This window comes from Lepus europaeus, chromosome 7, assembly GCF_033115175.1.
Source record: "Lepus europaeus isolate LE1 chromosome 7, mLepTim1.pri, whole genome shotgun sequence".
Classification (NCBI taxonomy): Eukaryota; Metazoa; Chordata; class Mammalia; order Lagomorpha; family Leporidae; genus Lepus; species Lepus europaeus.
The window spans coordinates 64,647,677-64,671,545 of NC_084833.1; the positions used below are offsets into that span (position 1 = coordinate 64,647,677).

A 23,869-nucleotide genomic window follows, 5' to 3' on the forward strand; every position below is an offset into this window, starting at 1 on the left:
GACTGCTCTGAAGGAGTGTGGGGTGGCGGGCAGAGTCCCTGGGCCTGAGGGTGTGGCTCTCCCCACGCCAGACCCTCTGTGGGGTCTGCAAGGTAAGAGATGCGGGTGACACAGGCCTGGGATGGCCCAACGTACTGTCCTCCCCTACTGCTGACAACATCCATGTCTTCTGTCCTGCCCGCCAAGATGGCTGTCCTTGGACATGGAATTCCTTAACAGGGTCTAAACGTCCCTCTCACCTGGATCACCAAAGCCAGATGGCTAGAAGGGGGCGTGGCTGGGTGACAGGGCCTCGCTGTGCAGCCATGTGCAACCGACCGACAGAGCACCAATGACCAACTTCCTCTCGGCTGGGCCCCACAATGCCTTGAGGAAGGGATCACTGTCCCATTTTACAGTTGGGAAAACTGAGCCCAAGAGGTGTATTAACATGCTCCAGGCCACCCACAGAGGCAGCAGCAGGGGCTTCCAGAACAGTACTCCTCCCACAGCACCCCGTGGAGACCTGCCACCCTCCCAGCTGGGCCCGCTGTGCAGGCGAGCCCACTCTAATCTGTCTGGTCTTTGAGGAAGCCCATAGGGTGCAAATAGCTCGGCCCTTGTTTTCAGGGAGCCAACCATGCCTCTCTTGGCTGGGGTGCTGAGGCAGCGCAGCTGGCACCGTGCTCAGTGCACTGTACCCGGGGCATGCCCCTCCCCCCCCAGATTGGCCTGGATGCACCACCCACGCCACAGTGGTTGGCACGGGAACAGACTGCCGTGGGCTGGTGCTTGGCGAGTCCCCAGTTCCTCTCCAAGGTCTCACAGGACAGGCTGACTACAGAATGGAGACGGCACCCCAAAGGTCTTGTTTGGGGGTTACAGAGGGGGACAGGGGATGGGGTCTGGCACCCGACCAGAAGCCTGGAGATATGGGGCCCTCCTCTTCAGAGAGGCGCCAGAGGGGGTGCTGCAGCCTGAGTGTCCCACACGGTCATGGACAGCGCTTGGCCAAGGGCAAGTGGCACCGACGTCCAGCCACACAGCAAGCTGTGCATTCCGGTGTGGGTCTGAGTCCACCAGGAAGGGGCCCAGTTGTCTAATTCACATCAAGGCACTGTGGGGGCCAGCAGCCGCCAGGGAGCCCAGAAGACAAGACATGCCCTCAGCAATGTTCTGGGCTGTGAGCTGAGGGCAGGGGCCCCGTCTCTGCAGCTTCGATGCTGGGCACAGGGCAGGGGCGTCCTCGGAAGAACACGGTGAGGCTGAGTCCAGTTAAACTTGGCCATTGACCTTGTGCAGTCCAGGCTCAAAGGGCCAAGGACAGACAGGGCTGGGAGAGTGGCCGGCAGCTGGAGACATTTCAGTGAAACACCGGGATGAACCCAGAAGGGGCGGCAATGACGAGGAAGCTCGAGAGGCCAGCCTGATGAAGCTTTTGCGTACCCACATCAGGGACGGGGGACGAGGGCTGCAGGGGACTGGTTATCCCAAATGCTACAGGGCCTTGCCATCGGCCCCAGAGGAAGACGCTGGAGAGTACGCTTGCTGTGTGCCATCCAGCATGTATTCCATCAACTCTACGAGGGTCCTTCAACAAGTGATGGGAAAATGGAATTCAAAGGTTAAGTTTATTGGTGCAAAAAAAAAATATTGAGATCCATGCATAGTTTTTTTTTTCATAATACACATTTTCCATGAACTTTTTGAAGACCCCTCGTACAGCTGCCCAGAGGAGGTGCAAACTGCCCAGCAAGCTCTGGTAGGGGCTGGGCCCCAGGACTGGCCATGGAGGGGCGCCACTGTCCCAAGATGACGTGGTTCTGACCCAGGCTGAGTATGCACAAGATTCGGCAGGGACAGAGGCCGAGCCTGGGAACTGGGCCATTTCGGGACAGCAGTGGTTGCAAAGCCCAGCTCCGGAGGCAGCGGCCCTTAAAGGGTAAGGGTCCACCCTGCGGAGAAGCACGGTGGTCTCCCTTCTCACGCCTGGAGGGATGGAGATGGAGGAGAGCAGATGCCGAGGGTGTCCTCGTCCCGCTAGGCAACCTAATCATGCGGTGGGCCTCGGGGTGTCCACATCTGCAGGGGACGCCCTATCACAAGCTGCCACCCAAGCCCAGCACACACAAGCCCCGCCCCTCCATAGGCCCCTCGGGCCCCAGGACAGAGCAGCTGATGTAGGCTGCGGCCTCACTGGACATCAGAGAAGCCCCCCACCCCTCAGTGTGTGTCCGCATGGGCCCAAGATGGCCTTCCCAGGCCTAGGGGCCAGGGGGGTGGTCACATGCTCTGGAGGCTCTGGCCACCTCTGAGGCCCAGCCAGCAGCTCTGACTGCTGCCCCCAGACCACAGCCAGGAGGGCCCTCTTGTGATCATCTGGTCAACTGCTTGGCTTTCCAGGTAGGAACTGAGGCCCAGAGAGCCGAAGGAACTCGCCGTGGGTCACACAGCACATTAGCATTGAATGCCAGATGAGAAAGATGTCTTTGAACACCTTCTTCTACCTCACCACATGGGGAGCAGCAGCCAGCGGGTGGCAACTGCTGGGCCCTCACGCTCGCCAAGGACAGAAGGGGTTCCTTGCTCCCCAGCAGTCTCCTCTTTGGGTAAGTGCCTCTCAGTGGGCACTGCCTTGGGCAGGGTGTCCTCAGGCACTTGCACCCGGGCTGCAGGGCCAGCCCAGCCCAGGCGGGAGGTCTACAGGGGGAAGCAGGAAAACACGCTGTCAGCATCGGCGGCAGCGGGCTGGCGGGGTCGGGGGCCAGCCGCCCTGGACCTCCAGCCTTGCCTCCTGTGTGATCGCCTTAAATCCACAGAGGCAGGAGCACAGGACAGACTTTGGTCTTCCCATCCCCACCTCCAAAAGCCTCCCTCCTTGGCCAGGGGTGGGTGCCTGCGAAAGAGCCCCTCCCCCTCCATGCACAAATACAGACAGGTGCACCACATAAAATACAGACTAGCGACGCCGCCACGCCCCCGCCAGGCTACAGTCTACTCTGCTAGCTCACACGGCCTGCCTTGGTCTAAACAGGCTGCTGGTAGCAGTCAGACCGGTTTCTCTTCACTCCTGGGACATAGGAACCTTCACCAAAGTCAAAGGGGCAGGGGGAAGAGCAAGGGAGGTCTTTGGTGCTCCAAACCGCACAAAGGCATGGCCAATCAATCAGGGGGTCTGGCCTTACAGCCAGGAGAGGGTGGCCTTCAAGGTGGCCGTCTTCTCACTGCCAGAACTGCGCTAACCACCTGGGACTGTGCTCATGGTCTCTCGCATCCGGGGCCCGCAAGCCCACCCTGTGTCCTCCTGCCTGCCCCTGCCGCCCCCTTTCTCTCCCCCATCTCCAGGCCACCCCGAGGCCAGAGGCGGCCTTTCTGGGACAAGGAGTGGGCAAAGAGCTGAGTGGGCAAAGGAGGTGAAGGGCGCACCGGGTCTGGTCGGCGTGGTGACGCAGGCCCTGTCGGCATGGTGATGCAGGCCCGGTCCTGAGGCCCAGGAAGACCACTGGGCCCCCCCAGGAGAAAGTGGAAGAACAAGGGGGCGGGGCTGGGGGTGGGGACACCAGAACAGGAAGTAGATGAAGAAGCATCCTAGTGCCTGAGACCTGGAGCCGCCCCGGGAGGGCCAGCCCAGCCTATCTGTTGTTGAGCCGAGGGGAGCCTGTGACATCATCCTCTTCCTCCTTGTCGTCCTTCATGCCCTTCAGTCTCTGGCGCGCAAAGTCCTCAAACACAATGTCGTCATCACTGGGGGAGAGACGAGGAAAACGCGGCGTGTTTGCAGGGGCGCGAGAGCCGGCCGCTCTGGGTCCCTGGAACCTCTGGCCTCCGGGGCTGACCCTGGGCACGAAGGCCAGCCAGGCTGGTCCATCTGGATGCCCACCGGTGGCAGTGGGGGTGGTCACACGTGGACGAGAGCGGCTAGCGACTGCTGGCTGGGGGCAGGAAGCTAATAGCTGGAAAAGCGACCCAGTTCTTGGGGACCTGGGGGGTGCGTGAATGGGGGGAGCCATGTGCCTCAGTGCCCAGAAGGATCTCAGGTCGGGGGCCAGGCCCCAGGAGTTTCCTCATATTCTCAAGCCCACTAAGACCCAAGAAACCCCACCCACCAAAAACCCAGCCAGGGGAGGCACGCCTGGCTCTGGCCCGGAAGAAGTGGGCTTGGCTTACTGCGCGAGACAGCCTTGAAGGGCTTGTGACCGGCTCACAGTCCATGCTGAGCCGTCCAGAGCTGGCGCGGGGCACGGGAGGGGGAGGCCCGACTGGGGCTGCAGGGCTAAAGGCCACATCTACGAAAGCGGGCTCCCTCCTACCCTAAAATCTGTCTACTCGGGACCCATCGGGAGCCACCAAAGCTCCCTGCCCCACACCCTGCCACCAAGGCGTGGGACATCCCGGTGGGGAGACTGGACACCCCACATGCCAGAATCCTCTTGGGGGACAGAGCTGGAGGGAGAAAGTCACTTGGCCCTGGGGGTGGTTCTCGCTGTCCGGGACCGCAGGGCGCGCCCCATGGGTCAGTCCTCCGGACCCAGACCCTGGCCCACCCCGCAGCCTGATTCCATCGGTGGGGTGGGGTGTGGGCGGGGCCCCGAGCCAGCCCTGTGTGAGCCGAGCAGGTGCTGTGGACGGATGGACAGACGGACGGGTGGACGGACGTGCAGGGACGAGGGAGGAAGACAGACCCCACCAAGGCAGGAGGATCCTCCAAGTCACATGCAGGCAAGCGGGTTGCTGAGGAGGCGAGCAGAGGCGGCTCTCAGCCGATGGGGTTAGACCACCTGCTCCTCGGGGTTAATAAGCGTATGTGCAAATGACCTCTCCGCCCCCCGGCCCCGCCCTGCCCCGCAACTCCCCAGGCCCCAGCAGGCAGGGTTCCACTTACTTTGTGTCAAGTTCTATGAGGTTGGTATCTACCGGCGTCTCGTTCTCTGGAACTGAACACAGGACAGGGGGTGCCCAGGGGTTAGTGCGTGGGGAGACATGGAGGTGAGTGGGCACAGCCCTCCACCCCAGGACTGCCAGGCTCAGATGGGGAGGGTCAGGGAAGAAGGGGAGCGTGGAGAAGGGGACCCGCCAATCATCTAAGGCCACGGAAGGGCCCTGAGTGCCCACAGGAACAGGGCAACCTCGGGGTACTGGCTCCAGCTCACTTCAGGGCACTGCCCAGCATGCATGCCTCCCACTAACTCTGACCTCGCTGAACTTGAGCTGTGTTTTAAAACGGAGTTATTATCAATGAACAATCGGGCACCTCCGGGAATGGTATGCTGGGGGGGGGGCTCTCGTCCACGCAGCCCCTCCCCCTAGTGAGCACAGGACCCAGCCTAGGCCTCGCTCTCCCACGGAGAAGACAGTGAGGGCCAGCTGTGTCCCACCGGGGCCCACGGCAGAGAGGAGTTGTGGGACCCACGGGAGATCCTGGGGAGCTGGGGAGAGGGTGCACCAGGCTGAGGCTGACCCAGAGGGAAGGGGCGCGGCAGGCAGGGGAGAGGGGAGTGGGCCCCCTGGGAACCCTCACCGCAGGGACCCCCCAGTCCTGCTCACCTTCCCGATGTGGGGGCTCCTCTTTGGGCTTGGGGTGCATCAGGGTGAAGGGCAGCTCCACGGCCACGTCACTGAAACAGAGAGCCAGGCCTGCTGAGCCCGGGCTCAGGTGAGCTCGCAGGCCCTCAGAGAGAGGGCTGCGGAGGGCTCTCTGGCCCTCACTCCGCACTCTCCGAGATGGAGATATTTCTAGGGGAGGAATGTAGGAGACCTCTTCCCCTGCCCCTGATGGAAACAGAACCTCCCCTTCCTGGATCAGGGCCCCCGGACACGGGGGCACGACTGCCCAAGCCAGTGCACACCATGGCCACTGGAGGCCCTGCAGGTGCCCGAGCCCCGCCCATCTCAGAGGGCCACAGCCGCCTTGGCCCTTCCCAACTCCCTTCCCAACACTCCCGGCACCTAAAACAGTGCCCAGCTGACCCTGGCCACCTGCCACCTGCCACCTGCAGGAGGCACGGCTGGAGGTACATTTTACCAGTTTCGGGTCAGCTGGGACCCAGGGCCCAGGGCTGTCCACGCAGCACGGACACAGGTTTGTGGCGGATGGGAGGCACCAGCCACCAGTCAGGGCTTCAGCCCCAACCTTCTCTGCCGGGTCCCTGCAGGGCAGGACAGGGAGGACAGAGGTTTCCACGGCACTGACTCGGCCAAGGACTCTCCTGGGCCCTTTCCATAAAGCACAACAGTATCATTGCCTCCAATGTATGGATGGGGAAACTGAGGCACAAAGAGATGAAAGCATCCTGCGCGAGGCTACACAGCTATTCATGGGGAGTGACAGAGGATTCTGGCTTCGGGCCACACCCTTCAGCACAGTGTGACAGCAGCGGCCTGAAGCCGTCTCGTAGCATCACCTTTCACCCTGGGATCTCCACCCTGACCCTGACCCACGGGCGCCTCCAAGGTCCGGCTGGGGAGTAGAGCAGTCAGGGGCACAGGCTGAGCTGCAAGGTCGGTCCCGCCAGCCCCGCCGCTCACTGGCAGAGCACTGCGGGCCAGAAACCTCTGCTGAACTCAACCGAACCGAGCTGAGTGAATTTCCCTTCACACTGGGCTAAGCGTTCTTGGGATGCTTGGGCCAGGGAGAAGCCAGGGCGTGCGTCTTAGGAGGGTGGGTCTATCCAGCTGGCACCCAGGCCATCTCATCCACAAACGTGGCTCCCCAAAGGGCCTCTCCTTGGCAAGGCTCACCAGCGGGCAAGTCTGGAAGTCACAAAGCCTGCACTTCTAAATACCCTGTAATCCAGTAGCTCGGGAATTCAGCGCTTTGCTGCCGGAGAGAGCCGAGGACTAGCAGAGCGCAGCTTCCTGAGTAGAGACTGTGTCTTTATCGAGAGCATTCTGGCATCAGCACGCACCTGATCTTGGCCATCTGAAACGGCCACTAAGGGTCCTTCCAACCCAGCGCCCCACACCCCCGCTCCGTGGGGTGTCTGGGCCCTGCAGGAAGGTAATCAACCAGGCCGAAGCGAGGGACGTTACCTGGATGCAAGATCTCCCAGCAGGCTGGGTGGGTCAGAGGAGGCAGGAGGAGTGGTCAGGAGAGTTGAGAGAGGAAGAAAACAGAAAGCACATTCATTCACCACCCCTGCTGCCCCTCGGACGGAGCAGACCCTGGGACACACACGCCCCCCTCCCCTGGGGGCGCACTGCCCAGCTCAGCAGGCCTTGAGCCCCAGGACGCTCCTTCAGACAGCAGGTGCACACATGAGCTCCGGGGACACCACAGCGGCACAGGGCACTAAGCCGCTGCCTGCGATGCGGCATCCCACACCAGAGCACAGGTCTGAGTCCCATCCAGCTCCACGTTAACACGCCTGGGAGGCAGCAGGTGATGGCCCAAGTAATGTGGGAGACCCGGATAGAGTTCCAGGCTCCTGGCTTCAGCCTGGCCCAGAGCTGGCTGCTGATGCCATTTGGAGAGTGAACAAGGGGGTGGAAGATCTCCTCCCTCCCCTCCCCCCAAAAAAACCCCACTCAGTGCTGCCTCCCTCCCCTGCCTGTGGTTCACCAGGAGCACCGCAAAGGAGACTACACATCTAAAGGATTTCACTTTTTTTTCTCTTTTAAGCTTTTATTCATTTACCTGGGAGGCAGAGACACAGAGAAAGCTCCCATCCCCTGATTCACTCCCCAGTGAACCGCAACAGCGAGGGCAGCCAAAGCCAGGATCCAGGAACCCAATCCAGGCCTCCCGCGCGAGTGGCAGGGAGCCAGCTATCTGAGCCACCGTCACCACCTCCCAGGGGCCCCATCAGCAGGAAACCGGCACCAAGCATCAAACGCAGGTGCTGTGGCGCCAGCATCCTCAACCACGCTACACACCTGCCCCTACATCGCTGTTCAACCTCGCTATAGAAACTCCCAAACTAAATTAGAACAAGTTCTCTGACCCGTGAGAAATCCCAGTTCCAGTGTATAACATAGTCCAGGACGTGGGGAGAGTGGAGGCCTGCTCTGAGTCCCCACCAACGAACTCTGCTCGGGGCAAGGAAGCACCTGGTCCCCGGCTGTGACCCCAATACCCAGGCTGCACCCTGACCTTCATGGGGGTGGCAAACTGTGGGCCTCAGCTTCCTGCTCTGTAAAATGGGCCAGCCAGGCCAGCCAGCAAACCCCCAATCTACCTCCAGGATCCTGAGTCCCTTGGGCTATGTCCCCAGCGGGAGTGGGGTGGGTGCTGCACTGCAAGGTGGGTGAGGGGCTGAGTCTCCCCGGGACCCCCAGCATCATGGATGTCCTCCCCTGGGGCCCTGGCCGACCCTCAGTGCACGCTCCAGACACAAAGAGGAGGGTGAGGATGGGGAGGAGAAAGAGAAGGGACAGGAAGTCCTCGTGCCCAATCCTGCTGCGAGTGAGAAAAATGGACCGGCAGGCAGGGGGAGGGGCGGGGGCTGTGGGCGTGCCCTCGGGCTCGGTTCCCGCACTCACCCGCCCCGTGACACCACCAGCTTGACTTTCACTTTGTAGGAGACGATGATGCCCAGGATCTCACGGCTGGCCCCTTCCCGCATCCTGTGGGCGACAGGGGAAGTTGGCTGGGAGGCCGATGCGGGCGTGCGGCAGTAGGGGCAGTGGCCGCCTTGTCCCACAGGCTTCTCTCCCCTGGCCACAGCCCTGGCTCCTCCCACCCTCCTGGGAGCCAGCGGCCACAGGGGCCAGGGGCCTGGGCTCAAGGAAGGCCTTCTGGGAGACCTGGAGGAAGGTGGGAGTGGAGCGGGGAGGGGGCAGGGGCAGGGGTGGCGAGGACACAGTGTAGCCAGAGCCAAGGGACCACATTCAGAGTGGACCAAAGTCCCCAAGGAAGGGTGACATGACTGCTTCTCCCTCAGGGCCTTACCAGAGCAGAGAAACCTGGAGGATCAGAGGGACAGGGGTAGCCAAATGGTCTTGGGGCAGCCCACACCTCGTGTGGCCCAGCTCGCCACCCCGCCCCTCCTGTCTACCCTCTGCTGCCAGGACCCTTCCAGGCACCACTGCCTTCCTCCTGGCCTTGCGGGTCAGCAGCTGTCACCTCTTACAGGAAGTCTTTCTAGGTTGCCTCCCCCCAGGTGACTGACAGAGCAAGGCAAGCGGATCTAGCAGCCCGACTTGTTCCCTGGGGGACAGCCTCCCTGACAGGTCAAGCTCCTAAGGGCAGCCCAAGCTCTGTCCTCACGCTGGCACACGGCAGGCGTGGGGGTGAGGGGGCGGGGCCTCACAGGGTGCTGGAGGCCAGGTTCGTGTCCTCATGCTTGAGCTTCCCGTCCAGGGCGAGGCCCCGCTTCTCTCTGTTGTTGGCCAGGAAGGGGGTGAGCGTGTAGACCTTGCAGAACGTTGAGCTGGGCGCCACGGTGTCGCTGGGAGGAAGAGAGGCAGGCGTGGACTCACTCCCCCCGCCACTGCCAGGACACCCAGCCTGGCCCCACCCTGGGCACGACTGCCCCAAGACACACACGGCCCAGCTGGGTACACTGCACTAAAAGCTACCACACACCTCCCGCACCCGCCACCTCGGTCTACGCCAAGGACCTGCTGGGGGCGGGCACGCAGCCTGCTGGTTAAGACACCACTTGGACGCTGGTTTCCCTCACTGCAGGGCCTGGATTCGAAACGGGGCTCCGGCTCCTGAGCCCAGCTTCCTGCAGTGTGCACTGCACGCCCTGGGAGGCAGCGGGGATGGCTCAGTGATGGGAGCCTGCACCAAGTTCCTGGCTGTTCCCCTCCCCTGCCTCCATCCTTGCCACCTGTGGTGGGCGTCTGGGGAGGGACCCAGCAGCCGGGAGCTCTGTCTGCCTCTTAGCAGAGTACAGAAAACCCGGAATCTGCTGCTCAGTCTGTTCTGGGTCTGTCCATCACACGCAGGGCACTTAAGTGTCCCATGTTCACCTGCTTCTGCGCCAGCCGCCCTCCCCCACTGCTGCCCAGGGCCAGGCCCAGGCCCAGCTTGGGCACCGCAGCTCCGCGAGGCCGAGCGAGCGAGTCGCATGTCTGGGAGCCCAGTTCCGATGCACACAGGGCCTGGGGCACCGCCTCCTCTGCCTCCCGCTGTGTGTTGTGCGGGTGCTGGCACGACCTGGGAGAGCACGCGAGGGGCTTTCAGGAAGTCCAGGCAAAAGTGCACTCGGAGCAAACTGCACATGGATTTCAAACTTTCTGCACCAAAATAAACCTCTCTTTTAATTTTTTTTTTTTTAAAGGTGGAGTTAGACAGAGAGAGAGAGAGAGAGAGAGAGAGAGAAAGGTCTTCCTTTTTCCGTTGGTTCACCCCCCAGATGGCCACCACAGCCGGTGTGCTGCAACGATCCGAAGCCAGGAGCCAGGTGCTTCCTCCTGGTCTCCCATGGGATACAGGGCCCAAGCACTTGGGCCATCCTCCACTGCCTTCCCGGGCCATAGCAGAGAGCTGGCCTGGAAGAGGGGCAACCGGGATAGGATCCGGCGCCCCGACCAGGACTAGAACCAGGGGTGCCGGTGCTGCAGGAGGAGGATTAGCCTAGTGAGCCGCAGCGCCGGCCTTTTAATTACGTTTTGAAAATTATTATTTGAGAAGCAGACAGAGACAGACAGAGACAACTTCCCTCTGCCGGTCCACTCCCTCAGGGGCCCTTGGAGCTGGGAACTCATCCAGGTCTCCATGCCCTTTAGCCCCCGCTGCCTCCCAGGTGTGCATCAGCAGGAAGCTGGAGCCAGGACTTGAACCCGTCCACTCATCTGTTGATTCCATTTTCCAGGAAGTGTTTGAAGTCACCCTGTGTGTTGCTCGGGCTCTGGGTCGCATCACTTTACCCCTAGCCCTCACCAGGAACCTGCACCTGCGGCTCTGTTATTGTTGTTTTAATGAACGGTGACTGTAAGAAACAGCCAATGATGGAGCAGTGTTGGATCTGATCAGGGCATGTTCACCCACAGGACAGGAGACACTAGCCAAGGACTATGTGGTAATACTTTCAAAATGTTTTGAGTTGAAGAAATCAGGACTGCAATTATATGTAAACATACACAAGTGTGTGAGGTTACATAAAACACACTGCCAAAAAAAATATTTGCAGGAACTCCTAACGGGAGCACCTACTACATTTAGGTAATTAAAGATATTTCACCCGCAGTCTCTACTCCTGCCTTGGCACCAAGCTGGGGATGAAGTTCTGCTGCACCATAGCAGCCCCCCTCAAACCCAGAACTTCTCGGGGTACCCTCCCAAACGACTCCTTTCACGGGAAAAGCTGTACACCCTCTGCCTTACCCTCTTTGCCTTGGCTACCAGGAAGCTCAGCGCCAAGTCCTCCCTTCAACCTGGGTTTCTGACCCTGTGTGATTCCTCCCTCCCCACAGCTCCAGGCCCCTTACATTCACCAGCCTTTCTTTTGTCATTTCCGTTTTTCTGGGTCTTTCCCTCGACTAGAGAACTTTTCAGATGGCCTTCTGGAAGGCTCTCGCATCTCCCACCCTGCGGGGCAGGAAGACCTGGGCCCAGGACTCCTTTCCCAACACTTCCCAGTCCAGCACAAGGCTTGCGCTCACTTACTCAGCCTCCTCCATGGCCACAGGGCACTTGTACTGCGCGGTGTTGAAGAGGCAGATGTCCGCGTACTGGCGCACTGCGGGGGGGGGGGGGGGGGGGGGGACAGCAAGGTTCGTGAGCCCTCGGGCGGGTGGCCGGTGGTGGCCGGAGGGGAGACCACCCTCATCCTGCCCCTCCTCCCAGGGGCTTGGCCGGAGACACCACCCCTTCCCTTCCGGGACAGCTCCGCCCCAAACCCGGGATACCTAGGAGACGCGGGCGACTGACTGGTGACCTGGCCAATAGGCAGCCGGCGGCACCAACAAGCCGCCACGCCCGCGGCTCGGAGCCAGCAGGGACGAGGCCGCTAGCAAGGGCAGGTAGGTCCCTGGGCCGCCCCCTCGCCCGCCCCTGGCCCGGGTACCCGAGATCTTGATCTTCTTCACGGTCTTGTTGGTGTTGTTGGTGACGTGGACGTTGACGCTGATGGGCTCCCCGTGGTAATAGATCTGGGAAGGCGGGAGGAGAGGGTCGGTGGAGAGGCCCCCCCAGACCGGGCTGTTCTGACCACCGTCCCCAGTCCGGGCCGCCGCGGTGCGCTGAAGTGCAGGTGGCACGGATGCCACCACGCCCGCGAACCTTCAGTTTCCTAGCGGGGCGCTGCCCAGACGCCCGCCCGGGTGAGCAGGTGGTGGTCCTGGGCCCCAGTTCCAGTCTGGCCACTCATAACCCCGGGAACGACAGTGACCATGACAGCAGACTGACCGTGGGCCTCAGGGTCTCTGTGATGAGGGCCACCGCTCAGGTCCCTGCTGGCTCAGGCTGCGGGAGGGGTTGTGGGGGTGTGGGCGGTGTTTAGACCCGGGAGGGTGAGGAAGGGCAGTGCCGCTCGCGGAGGGGGCCTCAGCCCACCTCCTATCCCAAGCACCAGCCTGCAGTTGCCTCCAAGAGCCAGAGCCGGTGCCCACAGCTCAAGGAAGGGATCAAGAAGCTGGGAGCCTGGGGCGCCCTCTCCCTCCCGTGCAGCTCGCTGCCCAGGTGTTCACTGGGGGGAGGGGTGACCCGGCCCCTCCCACTGACACTGCTCCCCTCTGCCACTCCTCCAGGCCCTGGGAGCCTTCCTCATGTTCCCAGGGGAGAGCTGAGATGGCCTGACCTGTGACCCTAGAGCTGGGGTCTGAGGTCCAAGCCCCCTGCCCACAGGCCCACACCCCCTACCTCCTTATCCAGGGAGGCCTCCAGGTGCAAGGGCTTGTCTGACATGAGGAACTGCCTGGTGGTCTCGGCCGTGGGCTGGGGGCCGGGCCTCTCAGGAGCATACTGAACCTTCCGGATGACCAGACGCACGGAGTTCCTGGTGGACGTGGGAGGAGGGAGCAGTGACCAGAGTGCCCCGCCCCGGGCCCCTCTTCTCGTGTCCCCCATAGCCCTCTCCTGCTCCACAGACCCCCAGGCCCCATCGCCTCAGGGAGTTGACATAACCCCCCACCCCCAATTCTTTCCGTCCCAGAACCACCTGGGGCAGCTGCTCTTGGGGAAGGCACGCTGGTGTCTGTCTTATTCCCAGTATCTGCCAAGTGAACACATGCAGAGGGCAGGGGAGGAGCTGGGGTTCGGCGTGGGGAGCATGCCAGGGAGGAGGGGGCAGTTGGTGAGAGACGGAGCCCACAGCTGACATGGGCTCAGTGAAGGGGACACGGCTCCAGCCAGGACTTGCGGAGCTGGTGAGAGCGTGGGGACTCCATATGCTGCGGTCTCTGTGGCATGCTACACATGTGAGCACCTGTACTTCTCCCTCCCCTGAACCTGGAGAGCCAGGGCCAAGCACCCACCTCCCCTCTTACTAACTACTGCTTCCCGGGGCCTCAGTTTCTACATCTGCAAAGTGGGGACAGCAGACCAACCCAGTCGAGTCACCCTGAGAATTGCATTAGTCCGTCACCTAGGAAGGCCTTGGAAAATGGTGGCAGCACATCACTACTCCTAGTAACCCTTTGCTGTGGACTTGAGCGGTCCCATGGGGGTGGGGTGAGCATGGTGGTTCAGTGTTGCCTCCTCTTGCTTGCTCTGGTCGAGCCCCGTCCCCCTGACCACTGTACCATTCCTTCTCCTGGCCTCCGGCGTCAAGAGGCAAAGGGGGCCGGGAAGCAGGGAGAAAGGTCTCCCCACACCAGCACTGAGGGGGCCAGAGGGAAATGCCTGCAGTACACCCTGTGGCCACCAGGTGGCAAACACAGCCCACTAACGAGGGGGGGTGCTGAAGTTACCCATGGTGCCTCAGGAGGGAGGCCCTGGGAGGGCTGGCATGAGGGGTCAGGGCCAGCAGGGCCAGCTGTCCGCGCTGCCAGTGTAGGCTGTGCCCTCCGGGAGGAAGCTTCCTCTCTGAGGCAGGGGCTCACATCCTCTCCCCTCATCCTGGGGGGCTCACGTTCCTGTCCTCCCTTGCCCAGAAGCCTCTGAGAGCCCCCCCACACTCCCCTTCCTGCTGCCCGCCTCCTCCCAGGAGGGAAATGGGCCGGCCTGGGCAGCCTGCTCCCCGTCCAACAGAACCTGCAGTCGGTGCGTTCTTCCCTAAAGGCTGTGTAGTCTGGAGAGGACGAGAGCAGAGCAGGGGGAGGAGGAGGAGGAAGCAGCTACAGCGGTGCAAAGAAGATGCTGGGGCCTGGGCCGGGGCAACTGAGGCCACCTCCCCAGGAAGCCCTCCAGGACCTGCCTTCCTTTCACATGCACCCCCCCACACACACACTTCCAGGGATTGTGACTTATCTCCTCTTCAGACTCTGCCCCTCCCTCTCCCAGCAGGCAGGGCGCAGCCTCCTTACCGCTTGTGGATCTTCTCCTCCAGGTTCTCGGCACAGAAGGCTTTGACTTCGTAGTCCACGCCACAGGCCTGCGGGCAGGGGGCACTGAGCACCGGTGCCCAGCGCTCAGCCAGCCCGCCCCTCACTTTACCAACTTGCTGCTCCAGGTCTGACTCCCAGGTCCTCGGCCCTCCTTGGTGGCTGCCTCCTCTGCCTGCCTTCCCAACGAGTGCTCCCCGACTCCCCCCAACACCAGGTGGCCCAAACCTCCCTGTCTGGGCTCTGCTCTTTTTTCTCCTGCTGTGGGCTGGGAGCCGGCCTCACCGAGGCCGGGGCTGGGAAGCAGCAGCAGGTGCTGGGGTGGCAGCACCGCTCGGGAGCACCTGCTGTGGGCAGAGCCCGCTCAGGCGCTGGCTGGGTGAGCCCCGGTCCTGACCACAGGAGGGCCACATCCTACTCGTCCCACTTGGCAGAAGAGAACCGGGCTCCTGCGGTACTGGCTCCTGTGGCACTTCCCCCCGAGCCTCGTCCCCCTCTGGGGGACGGCAGTGGTCACACAGCAGCACACGATCACAAGGAGGCAGTGGTAGGTGCTTAGAACACTCTGGTCCTGCGGCCAGGGAGAGGGACCCAGTGAGCCCCTGGACACCTCATTGAAGTGGGGACGGAGGCTGATTCGGCTCTGCCGCGCTATGGCCATCCGAGGTGGGACTGGCCTGGCTCAGACCCAAGGAAGCTCCAACGAGGCAGGTGGTCCTGTGGGTCCAGCACCAACCAGGGAGAAGGCCAGGGCCTGGGGCAAGAGGCCCTGGACCAGAGAGGCTGCCCTTGGGGTGACCTACCTTGCCCGTGTCCTCGGGCCCGGGCTGCAGTGTCACAGAGCATGGCAGGTTTGGAGGAATCTGCTCAGGAGACAGAACGAGCCACTGTCACCCGCGCTCCTGCCACTCCCACACATCATCACACCAGGCCCTTGAGAGCCTGTGCCTGTCCCGTCAGATGAGGGCCCCGAGGACAGGACACGTCTCCCCCATCAGACTAGAGGCTCCCGAGGACAGGTTGGGCCTCCCCATCAGACCGTGCCATGCCCTGCCTCCCGCAGCCCTGTCGTCGCGGTCATGGTGGGGAAGGAGGCTTCCTTGGCGCCTGCTGCAGGGTGATGGCCCCCAAGGCTGCCCGCCCCCTGCTGCCCGCAGCCTGTGGCTAGGTCACCTTCCACAGCAAAGCGACCCTGCAGCTGCGACTGAGTCAAGGACCTCGGGGGAGGGGGAGGCAGTAATCTAGGTGGGGGGTGATCCAAGTAGGGGGAGGATGTAATCCAGGTGGGGGGGGTGGTACTCCAGGTGGGGGGAGGTGGTAATCCAGGTGGGGGGAGGCAGTAATCCAGGTGGGAGGGGAGAGGCAGTAATTCAGGTGAGGGGGAGGCAGTAATCCAGGTTGGGGGGGAGGCAGTAATCCAGGTGGGTGGGGCAGTAATCCAGATGGGAGGGGAGAGGCAGTAATTCAGGTGAGGGGGAGGCAGTAATCCAGGTGGGTGGGGGGAGGTGGTAATCCAGGGGGTAATCTGGGGGGGGGGGGGCAGTAATCCAGATGGGAGGGGAGAGGCAGTAATCCAGGTGAGGGGGAAGTGGTAATCCAGGTGGGTGGGGCAGTAATCCAGATGGGAGGGGAGAGGCAGTAATCCAGGTGGGAGGGGGGAGGTGGTAATCCAGGTCGGGGGGGTAATCTGGGGGGGCAGTAATCCAGATGGGAGGGGAGAGGCGGTAATCCAGGTGAGGGGGAGGCGGTAATCCAGGTGGGCCATTAAAGAGGACGCAGGATGCGGGAAGTCTGTGCCAGAATGAAGGGACCTGAGAAACCTCGACCGTCACTGTGGCTGAGGGTGCAGGAAGGGGCCGTGGGCCAGGGGATGCAGGCGAGAAGAGGTGAGGAAGGGCTTCTGCCGGGCCTCCGGGGGAACACAGCCACACCGGCACCCGGATCGGGGTCCGGCAAGAGCCGTTTCAGACTTGCAGCTGCCAGAGCTGTGAGATCACCCACGTCAGCGGCCTTAATCCCTGTGGGTAATCGCCCGGGGCCTGCGGGGCAGTGCAGGAAACACATCCGCACAGAGACGCCTGCAGCTGGCCTGGCTGTAATGCCCACAACATGGAATCGATCTAAGAGCTCGGCGTTCTGGAACCCAGAATCTGGGAGTGTTGGAATCGATCGGCAGGGGGCAGGGCAGGGCGTTGGAGCTGGGGGGCAGGCCGGCCCAGCACAGTGCTCCTCTCTTCCCCTCCCTCACTCAGCAGGGATCCCACAGGTAAGGAGGACGCTCCAGCAGTGGCCAGAGAAGAGACAGGTACCAGGTCGCGTAAGTGACAGTGCCCCAGGGCCCAGCGTATGCGGGACAAGTGGGTGACACAAAGCAGCTGCCCCCGCCAAGCCCCTGTGCTGGGGCGTCTGAGGGTGGCAGTCCCTGACCTCAAAGGTGAACGGGTAGGCGTGCTCGCCCAGCTTCTTGATGAGCCGTTCCTGCAGCCGCGTCAGGGGCTTCTTGTCCTCAGGGGCCGGCGGGAAGGACTGCACGTTGGCCACAAACAGGTCCTTGCGAAAAGTCAGGCCCAGGACGTCCAGGTCCTCCCGGCCATAGCGGAAGGCGCAGGTGAGTGTCACATAGACTGTGGGGGAGCAGGGGCCACTGAGGAGGGGCCTGGGAGAGCAGCAGGGAGCCTCCCCCACCCAGAGCTCCCGCTGCAGCCCGGCAGTCACCTGTCTCCCTTTGGAGAGGCCAGGACTGGGGGCCTGGAAGGGCAGCCAGTGGGCTGTGTGCCTGTGGGGTGTGTTGCCGGTGGCTATCTCTGTCCCTCTCCCCTCCCCCTCTGGCCACAGGGAGTGGTCTGATGGGCAGTGAGGGCCGGGGATGGTGGGCAGGGGACAGCAGGGGAGGGCGAGCCAGTGCTGGGAGGTGTCTGCCAGGCATCCCGTCCCTTCCTCCTGCTGACCCTGCAGAACCCCTTTCCCTCCCTGGGACCCTGTCCTAACTCCTGCTCTGTCGGCAACCCCAGCCCTCACTGGTGTGAAAGGGCTGGGGCAGGAGGCCCCACTAGGGATGGGCAGGGAGCGGCAGTGGGATGAGCTGGAAGCCCCCTGGGAGGCCAGGAGGTCCTGGGACAGAGGGGGCGTGGGAGAGGGGCCCCGTGGCAGGCGGGGGTGGGGCTGCAGCCTACCTCTCCTCTCTTTCAGGTACTCAGGATCCACCAGGACCACACCATCTGCGAGAGCACAGAGAGTGACCCTCCCAACCCCTGAGCCCCAAATGCCACCCCACACCCAACGCTCCATCCACCCAAACACACCATGAGAGAAATGGGAAGGCCAACCCCGAGGGCGGCGCCCCCAGCCCCACCAAGCCCTCCCCTCCTCTCCCCCAGGTCAGCAGGACAGACCCAGTGGGTGGCTCCGGGAAGGTTAGGGACCTCTCCTCATCTCTAAGGAAGAGTAATGACATGAGGCGGAGGGAGTGGGGGGGCACTGTGGCGCAGGGGGTTAAGTCACAGCATCCCTCATCTGAGTGCCTGGAATTGAGTCCCGTCTCTACTTCCGGTCCAGCTGCCAGCTAACGTGTACACTGAGAGGCAGCAGAGGATGGCTCAAGTGCTTGGCTCCCTGCCACCCTAGTGCAAGATCTGGATGGAGTTCCTGGCTCCCGGTTTTGGCCTGGCCCAGCCCTGGCTGTGGTCGTCCTTTGGGGAGTGAACCAGTGGATGGAAGATCTCTGTCTATCACTCTCTCTCTGTCATTCTGCATTTCAAATAAATAAATCTTCAATAAAGAGAGGACAATGACACAGGCTGGGAGGCCCCAGGACCACACTTCGGAGCGGGGCAGTTCTGAATAGCACATGTTCCATCAGTCCCACACTGCGCTCACAGGGCAAGCCACTCCCCCCTCTGCAGGGAAACCCAAGGCCGTCTGCTCCCGGCTGTAGCATTTGCTCAGCAGCAGCTGCACAACACAGCGGCCCTGTCAGGCAATGCCACCCGGGACACAGCTGCCTCAGATTCTGCATGTGCGCACAGTGACGTCACCCAACAACACGTCAGAAGGCAGATGCGCCACTGTGTTCACCCCCACCCATCCCAGGTCAGCTAGGGCCCAGCCTCCCATCAGCTCCAGTGAAGTTCCACAGATACACGAACCGTGCGTCACGCCGAGGGACAGCTGTGGGACTTTTGAGCTTCTTGCATTTGGGGTTTGTGGGTCAGGGGCAGTGATCTGCACGGCTCGCTCCCAGGGCTCCTGGGAGGACTGACTGGGGACACTCTGCAAAATGTCACACGTGGGCCGGCGCCGCGGCTCACTAGGCTAATCCTCCGCCTTGCGGCGCCGGCACACCGGGTTCTAGTCCCGGTCGGGGCACCGATCCTGTCCCGGTTGCCCCTCTTCCAGGCCAGCTCTCTGCTCTGGCTAGGGAGTGCAGTGGAGGATGGCCCAAGTCCTTGGGTCCTGCACCCCATGGGAGACCAGGAGAAGCACCTGGCTCCTGCCATCGGAACAGCGCGGTGCGCCCGCCGCAGCGCGCTACCGCGGCGGCCATTGGAGGGTGAACCAACGGCAAAAGGAAGACCTTTCTCTCTGTCTCTCTCTCTCACTGTCCACTCTGCCTGTCAAAAAAAAAAAAAAAATGTCACACGTGTGAGCCACCCAGACGGAGCCTGGCAGGTGTGAGCCCTGTGGCCAGTGAGCGAGCAAGCTGGCCCTTCAGAGCACAGGGTCCAGCCGACCTGGCGCCAGCTCCCTGGGAGCCCAGAGACACTGGCACAGGAGCAACCTTCCGCCTCATGTCTGTCTCCTCTCTGATCCCCACGCCCACCCCGGGCTGCCGCAGGGCCACTCGCGATCTCAGGGGCTCTGGTTGGAAGTGAGTGCCACCCTGGCAGCTCCAAGTGACAGGGCACTGCCCACGTACCTTCCCTCTGTTTTGTTTTTAAGATTTATTTATTTACTTCAAAGGCAGAGTAACAGAGAAAGAGAGGTCTTCCATCTGCTGGTTCACTCCCCAAATGCCCACAACAGCCAGCACTGGGCCAGGCCAAAGCCGGGATCCTAGAACTTCCATTCAGGTCCCTCATGCAGACGGCAGGGGTCCACGCACTTGGACCATCTTCTGCTGCTTTCCCAGGCGCATCAGCAGGGAGCTGGAATTGGAGCAGCCGGGACTCGAACTGGAACACCAGCACAGAATGCCAGCATCACCAGCAGCAGCTCAACCGGCTGTGCCCCAGCGCTGGCCCCTCTTCCTTCCTTGTATGGTGGGCACCTCCCCTGTGCCGCATCCTGCACTGGGCTCAGAGCAGAGGGAACCCCAGCCAGGGGAACTGACCCCAGCAGGGGAGTCACAGGAGGCTCCCTGGGGGAGAGGGGGCCACAGCCAGGTCTCACGGGACCAGGGAGGGCCTTCAGTTAGGTGACTGAAGGGTGGGACCAGGCCGGCAGCCAGAGGCCTGCATGGCTCTGAGGCCTGGGGCACAGATTCTGGAGGCTGGTGGAAGAGAAGGGCCAGGCCTGACCCCCTCAGCCAGGCCGGGGCCAGGACCAGGGCCCAGGCTTGCCGGGGACTTAGTAAAGCAGAGAGGACGAAAACCAGACCAGGCCAGAGGGCAGTGTCACTGTGCACCCCGCTACCACTCCGGACAGCACCAGGGGCCAGGAAGGTGCCTGGGTGGGTGCTGGGGGAGCCGCTTCCCTCCTGTGCTCACCCCTCCCGGCCTCAGGGCTGCCTCTGGTCCTGGCAGGTGGATGAGACCTCAGAGAGCCCAATACAGGCTCCAGCTTGAAGCAGGCCACGGGTGGACACCCGGACGCTTGCTCACAGCCACTGAGAGCAGGGCTCAGGGAGAAGACACAGCAGCACAGGGGACCCTGAGCCACAGAAGACGTCACCAACCCCACACGGGGCTGAAGAGCAACCGTGGGCTCGTCCCGCTCCAGGCCACACAGGGAGGCGGCTGGGGTTGAGCTGGCCTGGGTACAGCTTCCAGGCCCTGCCCACACTCCTCTGGCATGGCAGCCCCCTCCCCCAGGTCTCTGTCCCCACTTCACCATGGGCACCCTGCGGTGACCCAAACCCTGCCACTGTGCTCTGCTCCCCCGGCTCTGAGACCCTGCAGGTCCCTGCTGCCCTCTGAGCCACACAGCCCGCAGGGAGGTGACAACACAGACATGGTCTCTGAAACATATTTCCCAAGCGCTACATCCCAGGGCCTTCATCTGGGCTGGCCCCCTGCAGCCTCCAGTCCCCATCCTCCAGCCTGTCACCTTTGACCTTGCTCGAGTTTGTTCGTGTCCCTCTTTTAATAAAGCACTCGTCAGGGTGGGTGCCGTGGCGCAGTGGGTTAAGCCACCACCTGAGATGCGTGCACCCTTTATCAGAATGCTGGTTGAGGGGTCGGCGCCATGGTACAGTAGGTTAATCCTCCGCCTGCGGCTCCGGCATCCCATATGGGCGCCAGTTCTAGTCCTGGCTGCTCTTCTTCCAATCCAGCTCTCTGCTATGGCCTGGGAAAGCAGTGGAAGATGGCCCAAGTCCTTGGGCCCCTGCACCCATATAGGAGACTGAGAAAAAGCTCCTGGCTCCTGGCTTCGGATTGGCGCAGCTCCAGCCATTGTGGCCATTTGGGGAGTGGACCAACGGAAGGAAGACCTTTCTCTCTGTCTCCTCTCACTGTCTGTAACTCTACCTCTCAAATAAATAAATAAATCTTAAAAAAAAAAGAAAGAAAGAAAGAAAGAAAGAAAGAAAGAAAAAGAATGCTGGTTGAGTCCTGGCTGCTCTGCTTCCGATCCAGCTCCCTGCTAATGCACCTGGGGTGGCAATGGAAGATGGCCTGAGTACTTGGACCCCTGCTACCCATGCGGGAGACATGGATGGAGTTCCTGGCTCCAGGCTGGCTCAGTTCAGGCTGTTACAGGCATTTGGGGAGTGAGCCAGTGGAAGAGATCTCTCTCTCTCTCTGTCTCTGTCTCTCAGCCTTTCCAATTAATTAATCTTTTTAAAATTCATTTAACCTCTCTGGGGCTCAATGTATCCCTTTAACAAACAGAGGTAACTCCGGGCCTGCCTCCCTCAGCCAGGCGGGGGAGAAGGCAATGAGACCAACTGGAAGCAGTGGCTCCTAACTGGGGGTGACTGTGCTCCCCAAGGAGATGGCAATGCCCAGGTGGGAGGCGCTCCCAGCGTCTGAGGGGCAGAGGCCAGGGCTGATGCTAAACCCCCTGTGACGTGCAGGACGGGCCCAGCCAAGACGCAGCCCAGGCACCTGCCAGGAACACTGATCTCTAGCCACAGCCCCATCTCTGGCCAGACCCCCACGTGGAGGAGGACGGCCCCCATTTCACAAGCCCCAGGCTTGCCATCAGGAGGCAGCATAACACAGTGCCTCTGCAGAGCCAGACCATGGGGCTGGAGCCGGGGCTCCCGCACCTGCTCGCTGCTCTGTGCCCTGGAGCCTCTCTGTGCCTTGTTCTCATCTGTAAAGCAAGGTCTCCACTGTCTGCTACGTAAGAAGTCTCACGGGAGGTGGCGGCTCTGTCAGCACCGTCCTCCTCCTCCTCCCTCCTCCTCCTCAGGGCACTCTCCCCATCTCTCACCCCCATCCTGCCCCACCCCATCCCCCAAGCCTCCTGGCAGCTGGAGCAGGAAGCCACTCATGCCCTGTCCTCAGGTCCAGGCCCCTCTGCAGGCCTGAGGTCCACTCCGGAGAGGCTTAGGCCAGCCCGGCCCCTCCCCGCCTGCCCTCCAGGGACTCACCCACAGGGTCCACGAGGTCAATATGGTCCACAAAGTCCCGCTTTCCCAGATAGACGGTGAGCTGGGGAGGGAAGCACAGGGGGTGTTGGCCAACGCAGGCCTGGAGGGCATAGCTCCCTGCCCTGGAGGAAACCCTGGGAGCTGGCCCTGGAACACCTAGACCCGTCCCTAACCCTAATGGAGACCCTAACTACACTTGGACCCTCACCCCAACCCTGATGCTCAGAATAGCAAATGCTTGCAACTCCCAAAACCACCTGTTCTCAAAGCCTCATGAAGGAGGTGTTACTGTTCCATTTTACAGATGAGGATGCTGAGGCCTGGAGAGATCTTCATGCAAGCACCACCAAGCCTTGGCCTGGCTAGGGCCAGGGCAGGCGGGGGGAGCCATGCTGGGCTTCTGGACTTGGGCCCCATGCAGCCTGGCAGGGAGCCGCTCACAGGAGGCTGCGTCCTGCAGCCCCTGGGCATCCTCACTCTTGCCATGGTCAAGTTCTGGGCCTGCCTCTGCCACCTGGCTGTCAGCAGCACGGGCTATGCCCAACCCATCTCAGCACACCCACGAGCCTAGCACGGAAGGCTGTCGGGCTGTGTCTCCGCTGTGCTCACAGGGAGGTGGGACGGCGCGTGGAGCCAGGCCGAGAGCTGCCCTGGGTAAGGGGATGCCAGGGGCCCGGCACAGCAAGGGAGCTGGCTCACACCCAGCTGCGGTCCCCACCCCAGAGCGGGAGCTCCTGTCTGAGCACAGCTGTGCCTCTCTGCAGCCGGGGTGGCCTCGGCCCCTCCGTGCTTTCCAGAAGAGAGGCCACTTCCTGCGCCATCCCCACAGCAGGTGTAGGGCTCAGCTGTCCTCACAGCAGGTGTAGGGCTTGGGCCATGGAGGGCGGGCTGGGAGGGACTCACCTTTCCGTTGGGGCTGGCCTTCTTGAATACTCTGTGGAGAGAAGGAGACGTGGGCAGGGTGAGCACATCCTGACACAGGGCGAGAGGACTCACGGGCACCCTGAGGGCGCGACCTCCAGGAAGCTGCCTGTCAGTCCACTCCTGTCCAGGGCCTCACCTCCTGTGCTGCCCCTCACTCCCCTCCAGCCCTCCCACTCCCCGCTGTGCCGCAGCCACACCCGGCAATTGCTCTCCGGCAACCATGGCTCCTACCAGGCTCTCCCTAGAGAGCTGCTTGCTGAACCCCATTGCCGTATTCCATGCTGCTTTTTTCCATTTTCAATTTGAGAGACAGAAGACGGACAGGGGATACACTGGGTCACCTCCTCCACCACCACCACCACGACAAATGCCTGCAATAGCCACGGCTATGCCAGGGCTGAAGCCAGGGGCAAAGACGGGAGCCTGGGAATTCGATCCGGACTCCCACATGGCCGGCAGGAACCCAGTCACTGGAGCCATCACCTGCTGCCCCCAGGGTCTGCACTGGCAGGAAGCTGAAGTCAGGAGCTGGGAACCGCACCCCCCCACCCCGGCTCTCTGGCGTGAGACCAGTGGCTCAGCTGCCAGGCCAAGCACCCACTGTGCACCCCGCCCGGCCCCCTAAGCCTTCTCCGGCTCCACTTTTCCCTCCTATCGTAGCACTCGCTGCTGTCCAACCTGCTTGGCCATTTGCTCATTCCCAATGTGCCTGTCCTGTCCACACTGCTAGCCTGCGTGCTCCGCGGGCCAAAAATCTTTGTTTCTCTCGTCCATCGACCTATCCCAAGCACCCTGAATGACAAACCCAGTCGCTGTTTAGTGACTACATGCTGATGTTCA

The 23,869-nt window shown here is 62.1% G+C and overlaps 1 protein-coding gene and 1 long non-coding RNA gene across 3 annotated transcripts in view; one reads left to right on the forward strand and one right to left on the reverse strand.

Annotated features, from left to right (window-relative positions):
• Positions 1 to 1,580: 1,580 nt before the first annotated feature.
• Positions 1,581 to 23,869, reverse strand: part of ARRB1 (arrestin beta 1) — a 70,274-nt gene continuing 47,985 nt past the window's right edge. Inside the window, exons 2-16 of one of the 2 annotated variants that reach the window (XM_062196722.1) lie at positions 23,009 to 23,039; positions 22,106 to 22,166; positions 17,523 to 17,567; positions 16,777 to 16,973; positions 15,153 to 15,212; positions 14,332 to 14,399; positions 12,728 to 12,863; positions 11,934 to 12,018; positions 11,534 to 11,606; positions 9,228 to 9,365; positions 8,458 to 8,541; positions 7,009 to 7,032; positions 5,524 to 5,594; positions 4,862 to 4,913; positions 1,581 to 3,723 (exon numbers count right to left, since the gene is read on the reverse strand). In XM_062196722.1, the coding sequence (XP_062052706.1) occupies positions 3,612 to 3,723; positions 4,862 to 4,913; positions 5,524 to 5,594; positions 7,009 to 7,032; positions 8,458 to 8,541; positions 9,228 to 9,365; positions 11,534 to 11,606; positions 11,934 to 12,018; positions 12,728 to 12,863; positions 14,332 to 14,399; positions 15,153 to 15,212; positions 16,777 to 16,973; positions 17,523 to 17,567; positions 22,106 to 22,166; positions 23,009 to 23,039 (1,237 nt within the window). In that variant the 3' untranslated portion in view covers positions 1,581 to 3,611. The remainder of the gene's footprint in view (positions 3,724 to 4,861; positions 4,914 to 5,523; positions 5,595 to 7,008; positions 7,033 to 8,457; positions 8,542 to 9,227; positions 9,366 to 11,533; positions 11,607 to 11,933; positions 12,019 to 12,727; positions 12,864 to 14,331; positions 14,400 to 15,152; positions 15,213 to 16,776; positions 16,974 to 17,522; positions 17,568 to 22,105; positions 22,167 to 23,008; positions 23,040 to 23,869) is intronic. The other variant, XM_062196723.1, reaches the window with a different exon arrangement.
• LOC133763276 (uncharacterized) lies at positions 16,849 to 18,127 on the forward strand. Its single transcript, XR_009866386.1, has 3 exons — positions 16,849 to 16,957; positions 17,539 to 17,726; positions 17,905 to 18,127. It is a non-coding gene; the product is annotated as an uncharacterized LOC133763276 (long non-coding RNA).